General features: G+C 43.1%; 1 protein-coding gene across 1 annotated transcript; it reads left to right on the forward strand.

The window, feature by feature from the left end:
* The first annotated feature begins 5,246 nt into the window (after positions 1–5,246).
* On the forward strand, positions 5,247–11,824 carry LOC136521349 (C2 and GRAM domain-containing protein At1g03370-like). The gene is made up of 9 exons (XM_066515080.1): positions 5,247–6,206; positions 6,410–7,681; positions 8,000–8,179; positions 8,417–8,703; positions 8,789–8,905; positions 9,508–9,770; positions 9,950–10,118; positions 10,224–10,496; positions 11,074–11,824. Exons 1-9 carry the CDS (start codon positions 5,858–5,860, stop codon positions 11,266–11,268), a joined length of 3,105 nt encoding a protein of 1,034 aa, XP_066371177.1. The 5' UTR covers positions 5,247–5,857; the 3' UTR covers positions 11,269–11,824.
* Positions 11,825–19,633: the final 7,809 nt, after the last annotated feature.

The raw sequence follows: 19,633 nt of genomic DNA on the forward strand, positions 1-19,633 counted from the left end.
TCTTGTTGGGAGGTCCTAAGAACATAACTTTCATCTTTCTACTAGAGTCCTTTCTAAGCATGTAATGAGTATTGAAAGCAAAAGGTCTAGCATGCTTGGGCAAGGGTTGTGGTGGTGGAGTTTGGCACTCATGGGCAAAGTGGCCTTCTTGTCCACACTCAAAACATCTCTCTGACTTTGGCTTTGACTTGTGTTGTTGTTGAGCTTGAGCCTTCTTCTCTTGGTTTGCCATGTACCCAATGCCACTTCTATCCATCTTCATGACGGTGTTCATTAGTAGCTCACTTTGAAGATGCTTGCCTCTTGTGAACTTGCTCAATCCAATCTTGAGACGCTCTTTCTTCAACTTGAGCTTCTTGTTCTCTTCCTTGAGTGCATCATTATTTTTCTCTTCCTTGAGTTTCTTGTTCTCTTCTTTGAGCTTCTCATTCTCAAGAATCAAATCACCATCATGATCAAGAGTTTCTAGCACAATAGTGTTGTGGGTTTTGATCTCTTCAAGATCTTTCTTGAGCTTTTTGTTATCATTCTTGAGCTTGACATACTCATCATAATTATCGGTCACAACCACTTGCTTATCCTTGCTACTAGAACTTTGCTCAATGCTCTCAATGATCAAATTATCACATGATGTAGCTATATCAATCTTAACAACATCATTAGTAGCATCATATGGCTCATTAGATAAAAATTCTTGAGCAATAACAAGATTATCATGATTAATCTTAAGATTGGTATATTCTTCTTTTAGCATATTATGGCTAGTGATGAGCTCATTGTGTATCCTCTCAAGTTTATCATGTTTATCTTTAAGCTTTTTCTTAGAAGATTTGAGCTCCTTGAGTTTGGATGACATAGCATCATTTGCTTCTCTAAGCTCAACACTAGCCTTTTTAGCTATATCACATTTGGCTAAAAGAGAATCATTCTTAGCTTCTAGCTTGTCATTCTTAGATCTAGTCTTTCTAATGATCTTAGTATATTGATTTAGCAATTTAACAAGATCATCATAAGAAGGTGATTCATTTTCATCATCATCACTATCACTATCATCATTGTTAGCATGATCATCACCACTACTATCATCATCATTTGATGCCTTGCGTTCACCTTTGGCCATAAGGCATAGGTGTGTAGAGGATGATGGCGGTGGTGTCAGTGAAGATGATGAAGAGTCAATCACAATGTCGGCCACCTTCTTATTATCACTATCATCATCGGATGAGCAACTTGATGAATTAATGTCCATGAGCCAATCACCGACGATGTATGCCTTGCCATTCTTCTTTTTCTTATGGAAGTCCTTCTTGCCATCCTTCTTCTTGTATGGCTTGTTTTTCTTCTTCTCATATTCTTCTTTATTACTTGAATCATCTTTCTTGCCCTTGTACTTGTTCTTGTACTTGTCTTTCTTGGGCTTTGTGCATTGGTGTGCTAGATGACCAAGTTCTCCACAATTATAGCAATCCATCTCTGAGATTAGCTTTCTTCTAGAGCTAGTGAAGAACTTCTTTTTCTTGCCATCAAACTTGATGCCACTCTTGTCAAGCTTCTTTAGCATCTTGGAGGTTCTTCTCACCATGAGAGCAAGACCTACATCATCAATTTCATCATCACTTGAGCTCTCATACTCAGGCCTTGCTTTGTCCTTCTCTTAGCTAGCTTTGAATGCTAAGTCCTTGTTTTTCTTCTTAGTAGAGGATGAGCCATCTTATGGTGTGATGTGTATGTACATCTCATGAGCATTTATCTTTCCCAAGATTTGAGTCAGTGTAGTGATGGAAAGATCACCTTGATGAAGCACGGTCACAATGTGCTCATATTTATCAGTGGGGAGGACACTCAAGATTTTTCTTACAACATCGGATGGTTGTATTTGAGTAAGTCCAAGCCCATTGACTTCCTCTACAAGATCATTCAAGCGTGAGTATATTTTATTAGCACTCTCTTTGGGAAGCATCTCAAATGAATTTAGCTTTTTCATAACAAGATGATATCGTTCCTCATGCTCGCTCTTAGTTCCCTCATGGAGCGCACAAATATCCGATCATAGTGTATGGACGTCTTTGTGGTTTCTCACCCAGTTGAACACATCTTTGCAAAGGCCTCTAAAGATGGTGTTTTGAGCCTTTGCATTCTATTTTGCGTAATTTACTTCATCGCCTTGAAGGTGCATGGGATCCTGAGGTTTTGGGAATCCTTGTGAGGTGGCTCTAAGTATTCCAACATCTAGAGCTTCTAAATACGCCTCCATGCGGATTTTCCAATATGGAAAATCATCTTCCTCAAAGATAGGAGGAGGACCATCCCTATGAGACATCTTCCTCTAGACGGTTAAGTCTAATTTATGAGCACGAGGCTCTGATACCAATTGAAAGGATCAAGATGCCCAAGAGGGGGGGGGGTGAATTGGGCTAATTCTAAATTTCTTTGCAATAATTGAACCCTACGGTTAGCCCAACTTTATCCCTTGTGCCTAGAAAGTGTTTCTAATGCTCTACCGCACAAAAAGTCTTGCAACCTAAGTTCTAATCCTACTCAAGCATGACAATTCTATGAATGCAAAGACAAGAATTGAATTGCTCAAAGTAAATGCTCAAAGTAAAGAGAGAAGGAGGAACGCAGCGATATTTTGCTGAGGTATCGGAGAGTCGCCACTCCCCACTAGTCCTCGTTGGATCACCCGCGTAAGGGTGTAGCTCTCCCTTGATCCGTGCAAGAATCAAGTGCTCTCTATGGGTTGATTCTTTGACACTCCGTTGCGGTGAATCACCCACAACGGCTCACAACTTGAGTTGGGTCATCCACAAGCTCTGTCGAATGATCACCAAGTTCCCAATCACCACCAAGCCATCTAGGTGATGGTGATCACCAAGAGTAACAAGCACGAACTCTCACTTGACCACGACAAGCCTAATGAGAAGGGTGGATACACACTTTGCTACTCTTGCTTTCACTAATGAGGTCACTCTCTTGGATTCTCAAATCTCAATCACCTCACTAGGACCTTGCTCTTCTTAGCACTCTCAAGGGTGTTTCTCAGCTGTTGGAATGAGCAAAAAGTGATCCCTTGAGTGAATAGAGAAAGTATTTATAACCCCTCATTCGAAACGAACCATTATGTGCCTCTGCGGGGTGACCAGACACTCCGGTCATTTCTCCCCGTCACCCAGTGTGACCGGACGCAGGACAACGTCTGATTAGCACTGACTGGACGTGTCCAGTCACGATTTTCCATCTCTGGAACCTTACTGGAGTCAACCGGACATTAGCACCCAGCGTCCGGTCACTCACCTCTCAGCGTCCGGTCGCGCCAGATGACTTCACCTTGATCAAATGAACTGACCGAACTCTGCGCCAGCGTCCGGTCACACTGGAAACAGCGTTCGATCAACATTTGACCCTCCATTCACTTCTAACTCTCAATCATATGTGAATGAAGTTCGCTTCAATTGATCTTAGAGCTATTTTGGAGCTACCTAGTGCTAGTTTTAACAAGTGTACACCACACCTAATCCACTAGACTCACCTAGGTCAAGCTACCCGTTCATACCCCCTTTATAGTACGGCCAAAGAAAAAACAAAGTTCTAAACTACTGTAAGTGTCTCTTCAACATCAAACGACACTTAGAACTAGTCCATCCTTAACCTTGTCGTCCATCCTTTGAAAACCAAAACGATTTTCATCGTAGGGGCATGACAACCATGATTGCCCAATCAATTTCCATTACCATGACCTAACTTAATTGCTTCTGCAAAACACATGTTAGTCATAGTAATTACGTATTGTCATTAATCACCGAAACCCAACTAGGAGCCTAGATGCTTTCACAATTTTTAGTGTATGGAATGGTTTCAGTCACCTTTGCATCTTGAAAGCATTTTAGTGGACTGGAGTTGTATTGGCACGGATGTGTGGTGGTGTTGGCTCAAGATTTAAAGCATTTTAGGAGGGGAAATAACCATTAAAGTTTTCTATTAGAATTTGATTACTCCATCTAGAAATATAAGGAATCTAGATTTGTATCTAATGATTTTAATTTAGTGACATAAACATTATAAATTATCATTATATATTATTAATAAATCTGGTCAAATTTATAGAACGATTTTGAATTAGAACAACTCAAAGTCACTTATAAGAGCATCTCCAATAGTTTTTATAAAGCTCACTTTCTAAATCATCATTTGGAGAGCCATTTGCATAAAAATCACATTCTGTATCTCTCGGTTCTCCAACAGTTTTTCTATACCTTGTGGTGCACTTTAAAGCGTTATTCTCATTTTCTATCTTTAGCTAGCGAAAAATCTGAAACAGAAGATGTCTATATTTGATAACCAATAAAAAAAACTGTTGAAGGGTATTTTTTCATCAAAATCTCTATTCCTAGCAATTAGAAAGAATACAAATAGTCTTTGAAGTTGCTCTAAGTAGTTACTAGTACAGTCAGTAAGAAACATATCGCCATACAGCCTACAAGGATACACCTCTATTGTCCTGGCCTTTGCAATTTCATATTTAATTGTTTCTTTTTTGTCTGTGCCCCTGTATCTCTACACTTTGATATAATCCATGACATGAAAGACATCCAAAAGTGCTCTCTAGTTTTTATTCACCTTTTCAAAAGAAATGAGTTTATGGAGAATAGTATTTAAGACTCTAAATAGATAAATTATATGAAAATATATTCTATATGATGAATATTGTTTATTATGGTAAATATATATTAATATATTTTTATATGATTTAGTCAAAATCATGATATATAGATATTCCCTCCGTCGATAAAAGAATGCAATTCTAGCACAGTGTCCTGGTTTTCCATCTTAAGTTCAATCAATTATAGATAAAAAAGTATAAATATTTATGATATCAAATAAATATTATTAAATTAATTACGAAATGTGTTTTTGTAATAAATTATTTTGAAGCCGTAAATGTGAAGAGTATTTACTAGAAATTTGATCAAATATGAACTACTTTTGCTCGCATGTAATACGTGGTTATATTCTTTTGTGGACGGAAGGAGTATATTATATAAGAAAATTTGCTAGCTTTGCAAGTAGAGAGGTTGGAGGCACGTTCTGAAGGCAGAAAAACGGGGTGGGGGTTGGAGCAACGAGTGGGAGCGACGGCGATCAGATTGGCTGCCCTGCCCTTGCCACCAAGGCTCCAACGGACGAGACGAGACGAACGAATGGACTGACCTGACGCCTGACGGACGGGGGCGGTTCGTTTGAAAGTCAGCAGGCGACGAACGCGACGCGGGGTGGACTCGCCCCGTCTCCTCCTTCCCTTCCGCACCCCCCCTCTTCTCCCTCCCTCCCTCCATCGAATCCAGGCCTTCATTGCCTGAGCCGAACCTCCCATCCACCACCAGACCACCTCCTCCCTCCGCGGCCCTCGACCTTACTAGTCAATCGACCTTAACGCACGCGGTTCGTTCTTACTGGTTTCCCGGGAGGGACGCCTTTCGTGTGTGTGTGTGCGTGTTTGCGCTGGCTGCTGCCTCTTCAAGTCGTCTTCTTGCACGCCCTTATTCTCTTCTCTCCCGGATTCCTTCTCCCTCCTTGAACCCCGGCCAGCAGGCGGCGATATTGCTTCGTCTTCCATTGTTTTTTTTTTATTAATCCCAAAGTGAGCAGCAGCAATAAGAAGAGAAGACGAGAAAGGAAACCTGAGAGAGTCGCGGCTTCTCGGATTTCTTCGGTTCCATTCTGATTCGATTGGAGGATACATACGGACGCCCCCAAATCGAATCGAATTTTTTGGCAACAGCAACAGTAGCACAAACTAGATTCTCGATTCGTCCCATTTTCCTACTACTAGTACTACTACTAGAGGGAAAAAAAGAAAATGAGGCTGGTGGTGCGCGTCATCGAGGCGCGGGGCCTCCCGCCCGCGGACGCCGACGGGACGCGGGACCCCTACGCCAAGGCGCAGCTCGGCAAGCAGCGGGCCAAGACCAAGGTGGTGCGCAAGACGCTCTGCCCCGCCTGGGACGACGAGTTCGCCTTCCGGGTCGGGGACCTCAGGGACAACCTCCTCGTCTCCGTGCTCCACGAGGACCGCTACTTCGCCGACGACGTCCTCGGCCAGGTCAAGGTGCCCCTCACCGCCGTGCTCGACGCCGACAACCGCACGCTCGGGACGCAGTGGTACCAGCTGCAGCCCAAGAGCAAGAAGTCCAAGCTCAAGGATTGCGGTAAGGACACCTTGCCAGTTATCTTGTTTTATTTATTTGCACATCACATTTCAGTTTGTGACTTTTGTTTCCACTCTAGTTAGTTACTACTCTGTTGCCCCATGTCCCATGATGATGATACTCTGTGTAGGAGTTAGTTCTACTAGGACTAGGAGAGATTGACTCGCAAAACATGTTTAGTTTCCTGATGATGGCTTTTGCAGGAGAAATTCGTCTCAGCGTTTCTCTGGCTCAAAACTACTCTGAAGAGACAACGGCACTTGCGCATTGGGCCTCAGATGACCTTGCATCAAATTCAGACAAATCAACTGAACTGGTGAAAGGATCTTCTTTGCCGAATATTGCTATAGAAGTATCCACAGCAGTACCAGAGATCGATGAGATAGAAGTTGCCAAGGAGGATAAATCAAGCACTGCTCCATCATTTGTCAACAGGCTATATCAAATGTTTAATAGTAAACCAAAAGATGCAGAAGCTTCTGCTCCGCCTCCCTCCAAGCTGAACGACACTTCAGATATCACGGAAGAAACGATGTCGACCAGCTCTGAAGCTCCCGAGAAGCAGGATCATGATGCCAGTGCAACTATGACCTTTGATGAGCTACTGAAGGCCTTCGGTTCTCAGCATGAGGGGAAAGAAATGCTTGAAAATTTGTCGGGTGGAGTTGTTCTTGATCAAGTTTATGCTGTTGCACCGAGTGACTTGAACACGCTTCTTTTCTCTCCAAGTTCAGACTTTCTGCAATCACTTGCAGAGATTCAAGGAACTACAGGTCTTGAAGTTCAACAATGGCGACTTGAAAATGACGGTGAAATCCTGAGGAGAGTGGTAGGCTACACAAAAGCTCCTACTAAACTAGTTAAGGCTGTGAAAGCAACAGAGGACATGACATATTTGAAGGCAGATGGAGAGATGTTTGCAGTTTTTGCAGATGTTAGTACTCGTGATGTTCCTTTTGGCAATACTTTCAGAGTGGAGGTTTTGACCTGTATAATGCCAGGACCTGAACTACCAGATGACGAAAAATCTTCACATCTTATGGTCTCTTGGCGCGTAAATTTTGTCCAAAGTACCATGATGAAGAGTATGATTGAAAATGGAGCAAAACAAGGCTTGAAGGATAACTATGTTCAGTTCTCTGAGCTGCTGGCTAAATATTTTAGGCCGGTTGATGCAAAAGATACAACAGCCAGTAATGAAGTCCTTTCTTCTGTGCAACCAGAGCAAAAATCTGACTGGAAGCTAGCATTTCGAATATTTGGAAATTTCGCACTTTTGTCCTCAGTTTTTGCATTTGTTTATGTTTCTGCCCACATCATCCTTGCAAGCCCTAGTACAATTCAAGGTCTTGAGTTCCCAGGCCTGGACTTGCCAGATTCTGCTGGTGAAGTTGTAGTTTGTGGAGTCCTTGTTCTGCAAGGACAGCGTGTGCTAAATATGATTGCACGATTCATCCAGGCGAAGAGGCAAAGAGGTAGTGCATATCGCCCTTTTTATGTTGTTTCTTTTTGGTGGGGAGTGTAATACATTCTTAACTCAAGTGTTAATTCATCACGCCAACTGGTGACATCAGAACTATGTAAGTAATGAAATTTCAGTAGATAAATCCTACAGCACATGGCATTCAAAGCCACAAGAGCATGTAGCTGTTATGCCTCAATTGAAGTGCTTCCTAATAGGACTAATGGGTTACTGTGTTTTTCTTTGATTCAACAAACCTTCAGGTTTCAGTTACTGTTCTGGATAATTACTCTTACAATCTTCCATATTGACCTTTTGGATTGTATATTAGGTGATCATGGAGTCAAAGCACAAGGGGATGGCTGGTTGCTGACTGTTGCTCTGATGGAGGGAACCAACTTGGCAGCAACCAAATCATCTGGTTACTCTGATCCATATGTTGTATTTACATGCAATGGGAAGACAAAGACAAGTTCGATTAAGTTTCATACCCTTGAGCCTCAGTGGAATGGTAAATCTATACTTTTACTTTTTCTGTCATTCATCAGCCATTGCAGAATTCATTTGACATACATTGTCAAGCAAGCAGCTTCTCTTATATATAATTTTTATTTACCAGCACTTTTTAGTTATGTGGATCCATTAGTTCAGCACTTCTGTTGGACACTTCGTATTATTTATCTGTAATCTGGTCTGATATAGAACTGCGAGTTGTTGAGTTGTGTGCTAACCTTTCCAAAACTTGCAGAAATTTTTGAATTTGATGCCATGGAAGATCCTCCATCAGTGATGGAAATACATGTGTATGATTTCGATGGACCCTTCGACGAAGTTGCCTCCCTTGGTCATGCTGAAGTGAATTTCTTGAAATATAATAATATATCTGAGCTTGCTGACTTTTGGATTCCTCTGAAAGGAAAGCTGGCTCAAGCGTGTCAGTCAAAATTGCATCTAAGAATCTTCTTAAATAATACAAGGGGTACTGAAGTTGTGAAGGATTACCTGGACAAAATGGAGAAAGAAGTTGGCAAAAAGGTGAGATTTCCTCTCCTGTCATCAGTTGTGGCCAGTATCATCCTATCTTGGCAATATATTGACTTACCCAAAATTCATTCTACAGATTGCTATGAGGTCTCCTCACACAAACTTAGCATTCCAGAAAATCTTTTCTTTGCCACCAGATGAATTTCTTATCAATGATTTTACTTGTTACTTAAAGAGGAAAATGCTAACACAGGTAAATGTTCACTGTTTACGCTTATTTGGCTTTTGTGCTGCTTTTTTTTTTTTATCGTATACTGTCGGTGAGCCTCCAAGCAGTTCAGTTCATAATACTTCAGCACCCTTGTTCTCATTATCCTAGAAACAAGCTGTCAGATTTATGCACATGAATTGTTATGCCAGGGGTTTGCAAATCTATGGATGGTAGTCAGACTTTTCACCTTCTATTCTAGATCCTTTGTATTCATTATGATCCGGCTCTGTGGGTGTGCCTCCAAGCAGTTCAGTTCATAATACTTCAGCACCCTTGTTTTCATTATCCTAGAAACAAGCTGTCAGATTTATGCACATGAATTGTTATGCCAGGGGTTTGCAAATCTACGGATGGTAGTCAGACTTTTCACCTTCTATTCCAGATCCTTTGTATTTATTATGATCCGGCTTCACAATCCTGTTTAACCATTAACCAATATATTTAACTTATTTTTCTACTTATCTTGATTCAATTATTCTAATTAGTGATTACTAATGGGCATCGCTGTTACTTTACAACAAACTAAACATAACCTTTTTATGTCATCATGCCTGAGAACTAAACCATGTCTGCCTGTGTTGCAGGGTCGTCTTTTTCTATCTCCAAGAATATTTGGGTTTTACACAAATCTTTTTGGCCACAAAACAAAATTCTTCTTTCTTTGGGAAGATATTGAAGACATCCTACTGGTCCCTGCGACACTATCTTCAATGGGAAGTCCATCTCTGGTGATTATTCTTCGAAAGGGCAGAGGAATGGATGCAAAGCATGGAGCAAAGCAACTGGACAGTCAAGGGAGACTAAAGTTTCATTTCCAGTCTTTTGTCTCATTCAATGTGGCGCATAAGTAAGTACATTTTCTTGCATGATACATATGAACCCAACTTATTATCATATGTGGTTGGCCATCACAAGAGAACCTCCTTAAAAAGGGCTGTCTATCTTCCTGTCTATTTACACCTCACCTGTTTAGTTCTGTTTCTTCATGAGTATGTTTGTTTAAAATGCCAATGGCCTGCTCTACAGAACAATAATGGCACTGTGGAAGGCAAGGTCCTTGACCCCTGAACAAAAGGTACAGCTTGTAGAAGAGGAATCAGAAACAGAAGACTTCCAAAATGAGGAAGGAGAATCTTTCTTAGGGATAGAGGATGCCAAAATGTCAGGAGTGTTTTCATCTACAAAACCTTTTGATGTAAGATTCCTTATTCTACCGAGACATAATGTGCAATCCACCATGTTTTCCACAAAAGGATCAAGAGCTACAACTTTACATTTGTAATTAACTTTTTGTCACTAGGTATCAACACTCATGGGCATATTTGAGGGTGGTCCTTTGGAGTGCCGGGTGATGGAGAAAGTTGGCTGCATGGATTACTCTGTTACAGCATGGGAACTTGTCAGAGCTGATATTTACCAGAGGCAAGTTCATTATAAGTTTGACAAGAAATCAACACGGCATGGAGGAGAAGCAATGAGCACCCAGCAAAAGTCCCCTTTGCCTAATAAGAATGGCTGGCTTGTTGAAGAAATGATGACACTTGAAGGTATCCCTGTTGGTGAATGTTTCAATGTAAGAGCCGATTCCCTGGTATTTAATTATACAAATTTCATTGTCAGTTACATGTTGCATTTTGCATGATACTATATATTAGCATGCTGCAAGTGTCACATCTTCCTTTTTTTTTTTATGATTGGCATTCTTTCTGTCATGTTTTCACTTTTTATTAGCTTGATGATCTTGAATGTGTTTTTGTTCTTTCTCTACATTATTCCTCTCTTTCTTTTGCTTGGGAATTCCATGGTCAGCCAGCAACACTGTGACAAGGTGTGTTTTCTTGGATGCCACACATATGCTGGCGTGGTGGATATTGGCCATTTTTCATTTGGGCCTTAATGATAATTACGATGGTGGCTATGCTAGAGGATCACCTGATTCTGAAATTCATGTGTGTTGCCATTGCAAAATACACAAAAACATTGCAGTATTTACTATTAGATGCACTTGGTAGGGGAAGAGCGAAAGAAAGAAAAACAGTTTCATTGGTCATAGGCAACAGTCATCTCTTTTTTTTTTCATCACTTTGTCGCACTTAAAGTGTTATATTTATTTCTTAATTCCCACTTAATAATTGTTCTCTCTCTCATAGCTCCATATTCGATACCAACTGGAGAACAACGCACCCAAGCAGAAGACTTGCACTATCCAGGTATCTATTGGCATAGTATGGTTAAAGAGCTGCAAGAACCGAAAGAAGATCACACAGGATATAGCAACCAGTGCGTCTTCTCGCCTCAAGAAGATATTCAGCCAACTTGAGAAGGAATCTATACCAGCAAAGTAGGAACCTTTTTTTTTGGTCTGCGTCCTGCTTTTGCTGCTGCACATATGCTGGCACTATGTTCTTGCACGTCCTGCTGCCCATGCTGAGCAGAGATCAGTGGCATAATGAGAAGTTGCAGCACAAGGAAAAAGCCCTCAAGAAGATTTTATAAAGCAACACAAAGCAAGGGCCTCATTGCAAGAGTTTAGATTAGAGAACTTTTAACTAACTGTAGAGCCTAGAATGTGGTTTAGCTAACCATGTATACATAATGTTCAAGCATTGTTCTGACTTCTACAAAAGTTAAGAGGATATGAAATTCTTAATCTTGCCTACACCCTTTAGTTAGATTGGAAGGAAAGGTAGCTTCCATGGTTACAGAGAAATAACTGTTAAGATAGCTCACTACTACAGATTGACTTTTCACCGTTGTCACTGTCCCGTTCACTTTGTTGAAAAAACATGCTGAAATATTGTTCTAGTTGATTTGTTGTGAGAGAAAAACACTGTTCTGGCTGAAAAGACAAGCCGAAAAGTACGGATTATAAGACAAGCGAACAAGGCCTTTCACTGCCGTAGCGATAGAAGCGATGGTGTTATGTTTCCACAGCCGGTTGGACCGATAGCGAGGCCAAGGGAAGGAAATCGACAGTTGAAAACCATCAATGCGGCCGGTGGTAGTGGGGTTGAATTCCACCGTCGTTTGGAACGTCGAGCCGACTGGGATAGGCGTTATGGCCGTCGGCCCTACACGACCGTTTGGTGTATCGGCGGTAGTAAATTCAGCGTGAGTTATTTTCCCATTTCCCAACTACCAACAACACAGTTGCATCACCGTTACTTTCCTACGGAGTATGCCTCGTCTTCCTTGATGCATAACTGCTCCTCTCTGTTTCTCTATCTTCAAAGTTGGCCTATTTAAGTGGGGGCTGGATGCGCTTCTCGGCAATCCACGCACTCCTTCCTCCTTAGATACAGATAGATATAGACAAAGCTCTTGAGCCAACTAGCTATATTTTCTTCATCGCCATGGCGCTCCTTCTCCAACTCCTCCGGCGGCAACAACGGCGTTGGGAGAAGGCCTTCCAGATTGGGTACTACCGGCATCTAGGCGTAGTGGGGCTGCTCGATCTAGGTGCTAGTGGAAGTTTTATGACGGTGCAAGGGAACACGCTTGTTTTCCTTCCTTATCTTCCGCTTGGAAAGGTAAAGGGAACACGCTTGTTCCGCCTCTTGCTCTCTCTCGACCATGAGAGATGCAGATGCTAGTGGAAGTTTCACCTCACCTTTTCTTTCTCTTTCTTGAATAGCTCTGTGTTACCATTTTCAAGCCTGTTGTTCAGTCTGAGGAATCAAAACGTGAGCACCACCATATCCTAATCGACAAGGAAGTTACTACACAAGAAAGGTGGACAAAAATGGTTTCCTTCATTTTTCCTACCGCTAAACTACATGTTGACAATTAGTCATCCTATGCAGGAATGCACATGCTGATGAGGCATGAGCTGTCGATGAATCTACCCTTTCTTTAGCGGTGGAATTTTCTGTGGTGACTACCGAAGAACAGCGATTAAAGTCTGCAACTGATGTTATAAATGAGCTTAATGTGACTCAATCATCTCCTCTTCTTCAATGCTCGTGTAACAAAAATAAGCGCCCCAGGGTTGTTGATAATGCATGCAGAAGCTGATGCTGGTTCTAGAAAATCAAGTTCTAAACACATAGAAGCAGAATGTCCTCCAAAGAAGTTATGTACTTCCAAAGCAGAACAAAAGAGCATCTAGATGATTGCACATCATCTATTAACAGAAGATCTGGAAAGAAGATGTGCAATCATCCAGAAGGTGCTCTTCTGTTCAGCACCTTGCACCACCAGTGTACTAGGCCGTAGCCTGGGAGAGCAAGGACGAGGAAGAGTGTGTGGAATAATGAGACTAAGAGGTGCACCCAGACCCCGCTTAAATAGTGATGCGCCCGTTTCATACATTGTTCATTCTGTATGTTCCCTTGTTCTTGGAGTCATTAGGAGAGCACTAAACTAAGTTGCATTTGATGTATCTCTCTGTGACGACATGTTTAAATGGACCAATGTTGTTTCATTGTCTATGGACATGTTAATTTCCTCTAGGATGAATGTTGTCATTATTGTAGCTAAACTAGTGTGTCTTTGTTGTGTTCGCAAATTGGATTATTTATCTAGTGCGAAGAGTACGGTGGTGTGACAGCCCCTGTCGCCATTTCATACGGTGATTCAGCGTTAGTTTTACATAGCCTAGAGGCCCATGTCCTCCTCGGATAGGAGGAAGATGTTAAGAAGGACCGTGAGATAATGAATAAGGAAGGAGTACTGCAGTACAATACTAATATTGAATTAATTATGGAGTTGTTTCCAATATTCACTCTCGCAACAGAAAATCAGAAGCTAACAGTCAAGAGTGAATTAGTTTTCTATTCCAATTGCCATTCTGAACAAAATAATTTCGCGGTGAAGCCTACAGTCCTCGCTGCAAAATAGAGTCCTTTATTCCCATCCTTTTGGAACGCCGCAGTCGGCGCCTGCGCATGGAAGATTGCCGCGCTCCTATGCCGACGGCGGCGGCGGCGGCCACTTGTTGTGCCACCATGTCATTTTGTGGATTAAGTTCGTGGCTGCATCGCGGCACAACCGACACCCCTTGTTGCTTAGCTACCTACTCGTTGGTCCACCGCCGCTGCCCGCCGCCAAATGCCCGTGATTCTTCCTCGCTCTCGATCCGTCTTATGTACCGCCTCACAGTGTTGTCATCGCCATTGTGCCTATAGAGGAATATGGCAACCAAATAGGCCGCCATATTGTGCCCGCCATCAGTGACACGGGTGAGATAGTCGAGACATGGCCGGGGGTTGCGGTTTCCCACGAATACAGTTTGTATCCCGGTGAGCAAGCAAGCCTCTGGGTTGTCGAACTGGGTCAACCTAGAAAGGAGGGTGAAGTAGTTGACGCAGTCGTTTGACGAACTTGTTCTGCACCGATCCACTGCCACACGCCGAGCGATGGCAGGGTCACCGTAGGCTACGGAGGTCATCCATGGGCCGCTCCGAGGTCACAGTGAGGTGGCTGGCGATGTCAATTTGCACCTCGTCAGGGAGCGCCGTCATCGACGTGGGGTGCCACCTCGCCGCTATGATTGCCGGTGTCAATGGAGGTACGGTGTGTGGACGGCACGACGTACGTTGATTGAGGAGGAGGTTTTTTTGGGGGGGATTTAATTGAGGAGGGAGTTATCGTGACAAACTTGTTTTCCGGTTATTTAAAGAGTATCATTGTAAGGTCGAGATGGCGACTAGAGGGGGTGAATAGTCATTTCTAAATCTTAATCGCCCCAGCTAACCGAAATAAGTGTGGAATTAAATCTATCGGTCTAGCCAAGACTACACCCCTCTATCTATGTTCTCTAGCACCTTGCAAAGATCCTAATTAAGCTATTAAGGTGCTGGGCTAGCTAGAGCTCTCCTAACCAATTCTAGAAGCAAGGTCACACAAACCTATGTCACTAGTACTTCAAGCAACAAGGGAGCTCCTACACATGCTAGTAAGCAAAAGCACTAATCCAACTAAGCTCACTAGCAATGCTCAATAACAAGACAACCAATGCCAAATAGAGAGCATAAATACTTAGCTACATAAACTAAGCAATGTGACTAACAAGGTTACACAGACCAAATTAGCCACGCAAGGGAGCTACTTCTATGCTACACAAGCTAGAAGGTAACTAGCAAGCTACACAAGCTAACTAATTACAAGAGCAACTATACAAACACAATATATATGAAAGTAATTACAAGCTTGTGTAATGAGGATGCAAACCAACGGGAATACAAGGATGACACGATGATTTTTTCCCGAGGTTCACATGTTTGCCAACACGTTAGTCCCCATTGAGACAAGCTCCAAGGTTGCCGCTGGTCCTCTTGCCAGTGGTGACCCACAAGTCACTCTCTCCCACGTGGAGTGCTTACCACAAGCTCTAGCACTTGACCTGGCCAGACCACTTGTCGCCCTTCGTGGACCACTTTACTAGAGTTGCTCTTCGTGGCTCCCGTGGGGTGAGCATAATGCCCCTCACAAAGCTCTTCTCCAGAGCACCGCACAAGCTTCTTGTGGGCTTCGACAGAGACCACCACCAAGCTATCTAGGAGGTGGCAACCTCCAAGAGTAACAAGCACCACCGGCTTGTAACTCGATCACCTAGTGCCACTTGATGCAACCTCATGATGCAATAGCACTAGAATCGCTCTCTCACATAATCAGATGATCACTATCAAGCATATGTGAGATGGAGGGCTCCCAAGCACTCTCAAGCATGGACACAAAGTCCCTTAAGGTGCTCAGCCCAAGCCATGGCCGAGACCACCTTCTATTATAGCCCCATGGGCTAAACTACCCCTTCACTGGGCAAATTTCAGGACGACCAGACGCTCCGGTCAGATCGACCGGATGCACCCTACCATTGTCCGGTCGCTCTACGTCGTCCACATGTCGCTCTGTGTTTAACCAGAGCCACCTGATCTCAACGGTTAAGTTGTGACCGGACGCTACATAGTGAATGACTGGACGCTGCTGCGCCTGAGTTCAGTCATTTTCAGAGAGCTCCCTGAGCCTCTGTTTTGCGACCGAACGCGTCCAGTCCACCATGACCGGACACAGACCAACATCCGATCAGTTCTATGCCCACACGCCTAACTCCAGTGCCGCCTATGTCACCATACGTCAGCACTGACCGAACACAGACCCTGAGCGTCCGGTCACACTTTGCGCCAAGCGACGTGAAATAATTTTTTTAACACTTTTTGTAAACTAATTTTAAATCTAACACTGTTTTTTTTCAAAACTAACACTTTTGGCCGCGCCTATTGCCATGGCGTGGCAAAATGCCTGTGCCGCGCCATGCATGGTGGCGCGGCGGGTGGATGACGTGGCGACAACCGAAAATGCTGACCGGTGACGTGGCAGGGCTTGCCACGCCACCGATCTTGGCGTGGTAGTGACGCGCCCTGATCGTTGGCGCGGTAGAGCCGAATAAAAGCGCTGTGGCCCTGTCCTGCCTGCCCGAGCAGGCCCGCCTACCCACGCCTACCGCCGGCAGGGCCTACCTACCGCCGAGCACGCCGACCGCGCCATGAACGCCAACACACCACGACCACTAGCCGCCCGCTGCGCCCGCACGCCGGCGCGCCACGCCCTCTGGCGACGCATGGTGGCTGCCCTTCGAGGCCAGCGCCCGCGCCTCCTGGCTCGGTCTAGCGCGCCACCGCTACGAGGACGGCCACCACTGCCGCGAGGTACTCCCCTAGTGTATTTGTTGATTGAATCGACATTATTAGTTTAGTAAGTTAGTAAAATAAATAAAGTTAGTATAATTAGTAAAGTATAGTTAGTATAGTTAGTAAAGTTAGTTAGTTTAGTTAGTATAGGTAATATAGTAAGTTAGTATAGATAGTAAAGTTAGGTAGTTTAGTTAGTACAATTAGTGTGTCTAGTTATACATCATATTTAGTCTAATTAGTTGTTGTAGTTAGGCTTGTATAAATGTTAATATTAGATTAGTTAGTATAGTTATAGTTAGAAAAGGTATTAATATTACTGTGGACATTACGTACGATGATTTCGATGACTTGATGAAGTTTCTTGAAATGCTTTTGCAGATGGATTGTTGTGTTAGAGTTTTTTACGAAGGAAGTGTTAGAAGAGAAGATGGTATGTTTGAGGATATGGAAGAAGAATTGGAATGGTTTGATGAATCTCCTAGCTTCAACAACCTTTGTGTCCGTTTGAATGCAAAGTTTGGCGATGATTTTACACTGAAGGGGAGGTTTGATACTGGGAAGACTAGGGCACACTATGTCCTCATACCCTTGCGTGATCCTACTCATTGGTCCCGCTACACTAGGGTGCTCCAAGGTTCCAATGTGCCCATGGCTAAGGTGGTGGTGGAGAATGGGTACATGATGCAGGGTGTCTAGGATGGCCTGTCCATTTATGGTGTTGGAGGCAATGAACAAGAATTAGGGGTCGAAGGGGAAGCAACTCAGGGTAACATGGATTTGGACGGTCAGTTGATGTAGGAGCAGTTTCATTCAACTACAGTAGGTTATATAAGTAATGACTTTGATGTGAATGAGTTCGAACGAGAAGAGGAGGAGGAGGACAGGATTGGTGATGTAGTTAGCAGTGATTCAGACGATTATGATGATGACCAAGTGTAACACCTCGGGTGTTTAAATGTTAAAATCTGACATGTCATCATATGCATTGCAAAGCATTTGGCATTTGGTGAAAACTTTGATGTGCATTTACTAAAACAAGTTTACATTTGTGTAATGAGTGTTGAATTGTATTGTTTGACTCAAGTTCAAAGTTTGACTGGGTTTTGAATTTTTCGAGAAAACCCCGCGTTTCAACATGTAAACCCTACCCTGAAAATCTATTTCAAAATCTAAGCATATTTTGGGGTTGGGCCCAAAAGCAAAAGTGTAGAGCTTGGCAAGTTATACAAAGTTTGTTTTTGGAGTTTTTCAAGTTGTTTAGAAAATTTTTGAGTAAATCAAAAAGGCGTAATTCGGTAAATTTCCCTATTCAAATTCAAAAGTTCATTTCAAAATCTAGACCGAATTAGGAGATGGTTATAAAAGCAAAGTTGTAGAACTTTTGATTTTGAACAACTTTTGTTTTTGGAGATTTTTGAGTTGTTTAGAAAATTTGAGAGTAATTTATGAAATTTGGCGAATGGCAAACTTGTAATTTCGATGAACAGTGTTCACCGCTCAAAGCTACACCGGCGGCGACCTTCGGTTTGCTTCCAGGCGCGGTCGTGGCCGTCTTTGGCGTCGCGCTGGCGCGGTGAAGGCCACAGCGCAGCTTCCTTGCGTTTCTGAGCTGCTCTATTTAGCCCAAGCCGTCGCCGTTGGCCCCGTTCTCTTGCTCTGTTTTCCCGACACCACCGCCATAGCTCCGGCGAGCCCGCACCGTCTCCCTAGCGCCGCGGTCGTCTTGGTAAAGGCCGTTCCAGTTCCATCTTTCTCTTGCGCATTCATCCAGCCAACTGTGGTCGGCTGATTTCGCCGGGAACTCGCTGACCACGCTCTTCTTCCTCGTGGCCGGCAGAGTCCCCGTCGAGCGAGCGCCGTCGTGGCCAGTACTCTACGGTGAGCTTCTGATCTCGGGAAGCATTGTTTCAGCTTCTCCGTGATGCCGTGGTGCTTAATATCTTGTTGATTGCTCGTTTTGTCCACCACAGCCACTGGAACATCGCCGTCGCTATTGCTCGCACCGCCGTGATCGCTGTGAACGTCGCCCCGTTTCACCGTTGCTTCTCCGGCCTTAATTCTTGCTTGAACGTGTTCGTGGTGAGCTACTGGATCTTCCCATGCCCTTTGTTTCCCCGTTTTCGGCTTCGTTTCGCCGGCGTAACGTCGCCGAGCCACCGCATCCGCCATGGCCGACGCCAAGCTCGTAACTCGTAGTAATTCGTCTAGCTAGTGCCTTCAGTCGATGCGCCGTGATGATGTGGTCATTTTGGTACCTTGACCGTCGCCTTTGGACTCACCGTCGGTGAGTTTGCGCCGGTCAGCGCCGTCGTCGTCGTAGTCAACACGCGGGAGGTAGATGATGACAGGTGGGGTCCGATGTCAGTGACTCAGCGTTCAAATGGATTTTTTCTATTTTCAGATTTGAATGAATAGTGTCTGTTTTTATTATTTTTGTGTAGATTTATTTAGAGCTCCAAAAATTATAAAAATTTTTGTGTGACTTCTCTGAGATGTATAGTATTTAAGAAAAATATGAAATAGTGTTTTTCAGTAAGTTTTAAATATGATAAAAATTGCTCAATTTATTCATAAATGGATTTCCAGGATTTTTCTAGGCTTATTTATTTATCCAAAAATTATGAAATTTGTTTTCCCACTTAGTTAACATGTAATGAACATGTACTAAAATTTTGGGCTCAATTAGAATAAGTTGATTTATTTCATAATTTTGAATTAAATAATTAATTCATAAAAGCAAATAGTAACCTTTAGTGATTTAGGTTTTGTTTGGAATTTTGGATTGAGTGATGACCTTGGGTCATTTGTTGTTAATGATCCTTGGCAGTTGATGTATGTGTTTACGAAAAAGAATTAGTTTGTTTGACTTGCAACTGTACCGCGAAGGAAAGTTGTATTCAAATTATTAATTTTTCATTCCTCATCGAGCATCATGTTTCGAATTCCGCATCATGTTAAACATGGCATTGTTATTACGTGTAGTGAACGAAGGTGAAAACGTGGTAGTTAATCAAGCTGTTGAAGAGGTTAATCCGTCTGTTGAGGTCGGGTCGAATACTTGTGTAACGTCGCAGGAACC

This window comes from Miscanthus floridulus, chromosome 18 (assembly GCF_019320115.1).
Source record: "Miscanthus floridulus cultivar M001 chromosome 18, ASM1932011v1, whole genome shotgun sequence".
In the NCBI taxonomy this organism is placed as follows: Eukaryota; Viridiplantae; Streptophyta; class Magnoliopsida; order Poales; family Poaceae; genus Miscanthus; species Miscanthus floridulus.

What these genes read in the sequence shown, in the direction of transcription:
- LOC136521349 (XM_066515080.1), top strand. Translation starts at nt 5,858, where the DNA reads ATGAGGCTGGTGGTGCGCGTCATCGAGGCGCGGGGCCTCCCGCCCGCG. An exon ending in CCTTGAGCCTCAGTGGAATG is followed by an intron (nt 8,180 to 8,416) that starts GTAAATCTATAC and finishes CAAAACTTGCAG; the next exon opens with AAATTTTTGAATTTGATGCC. An exon ending in AGAAAGAAGTTGGCAAAAAG is followed by an intron (nt 8,704 to 8,788) that starts GTGAGATTTCCT and finishes TTCATTCTACAG; the next exon opens with ATTGCTATGAGGTCTCCTCA.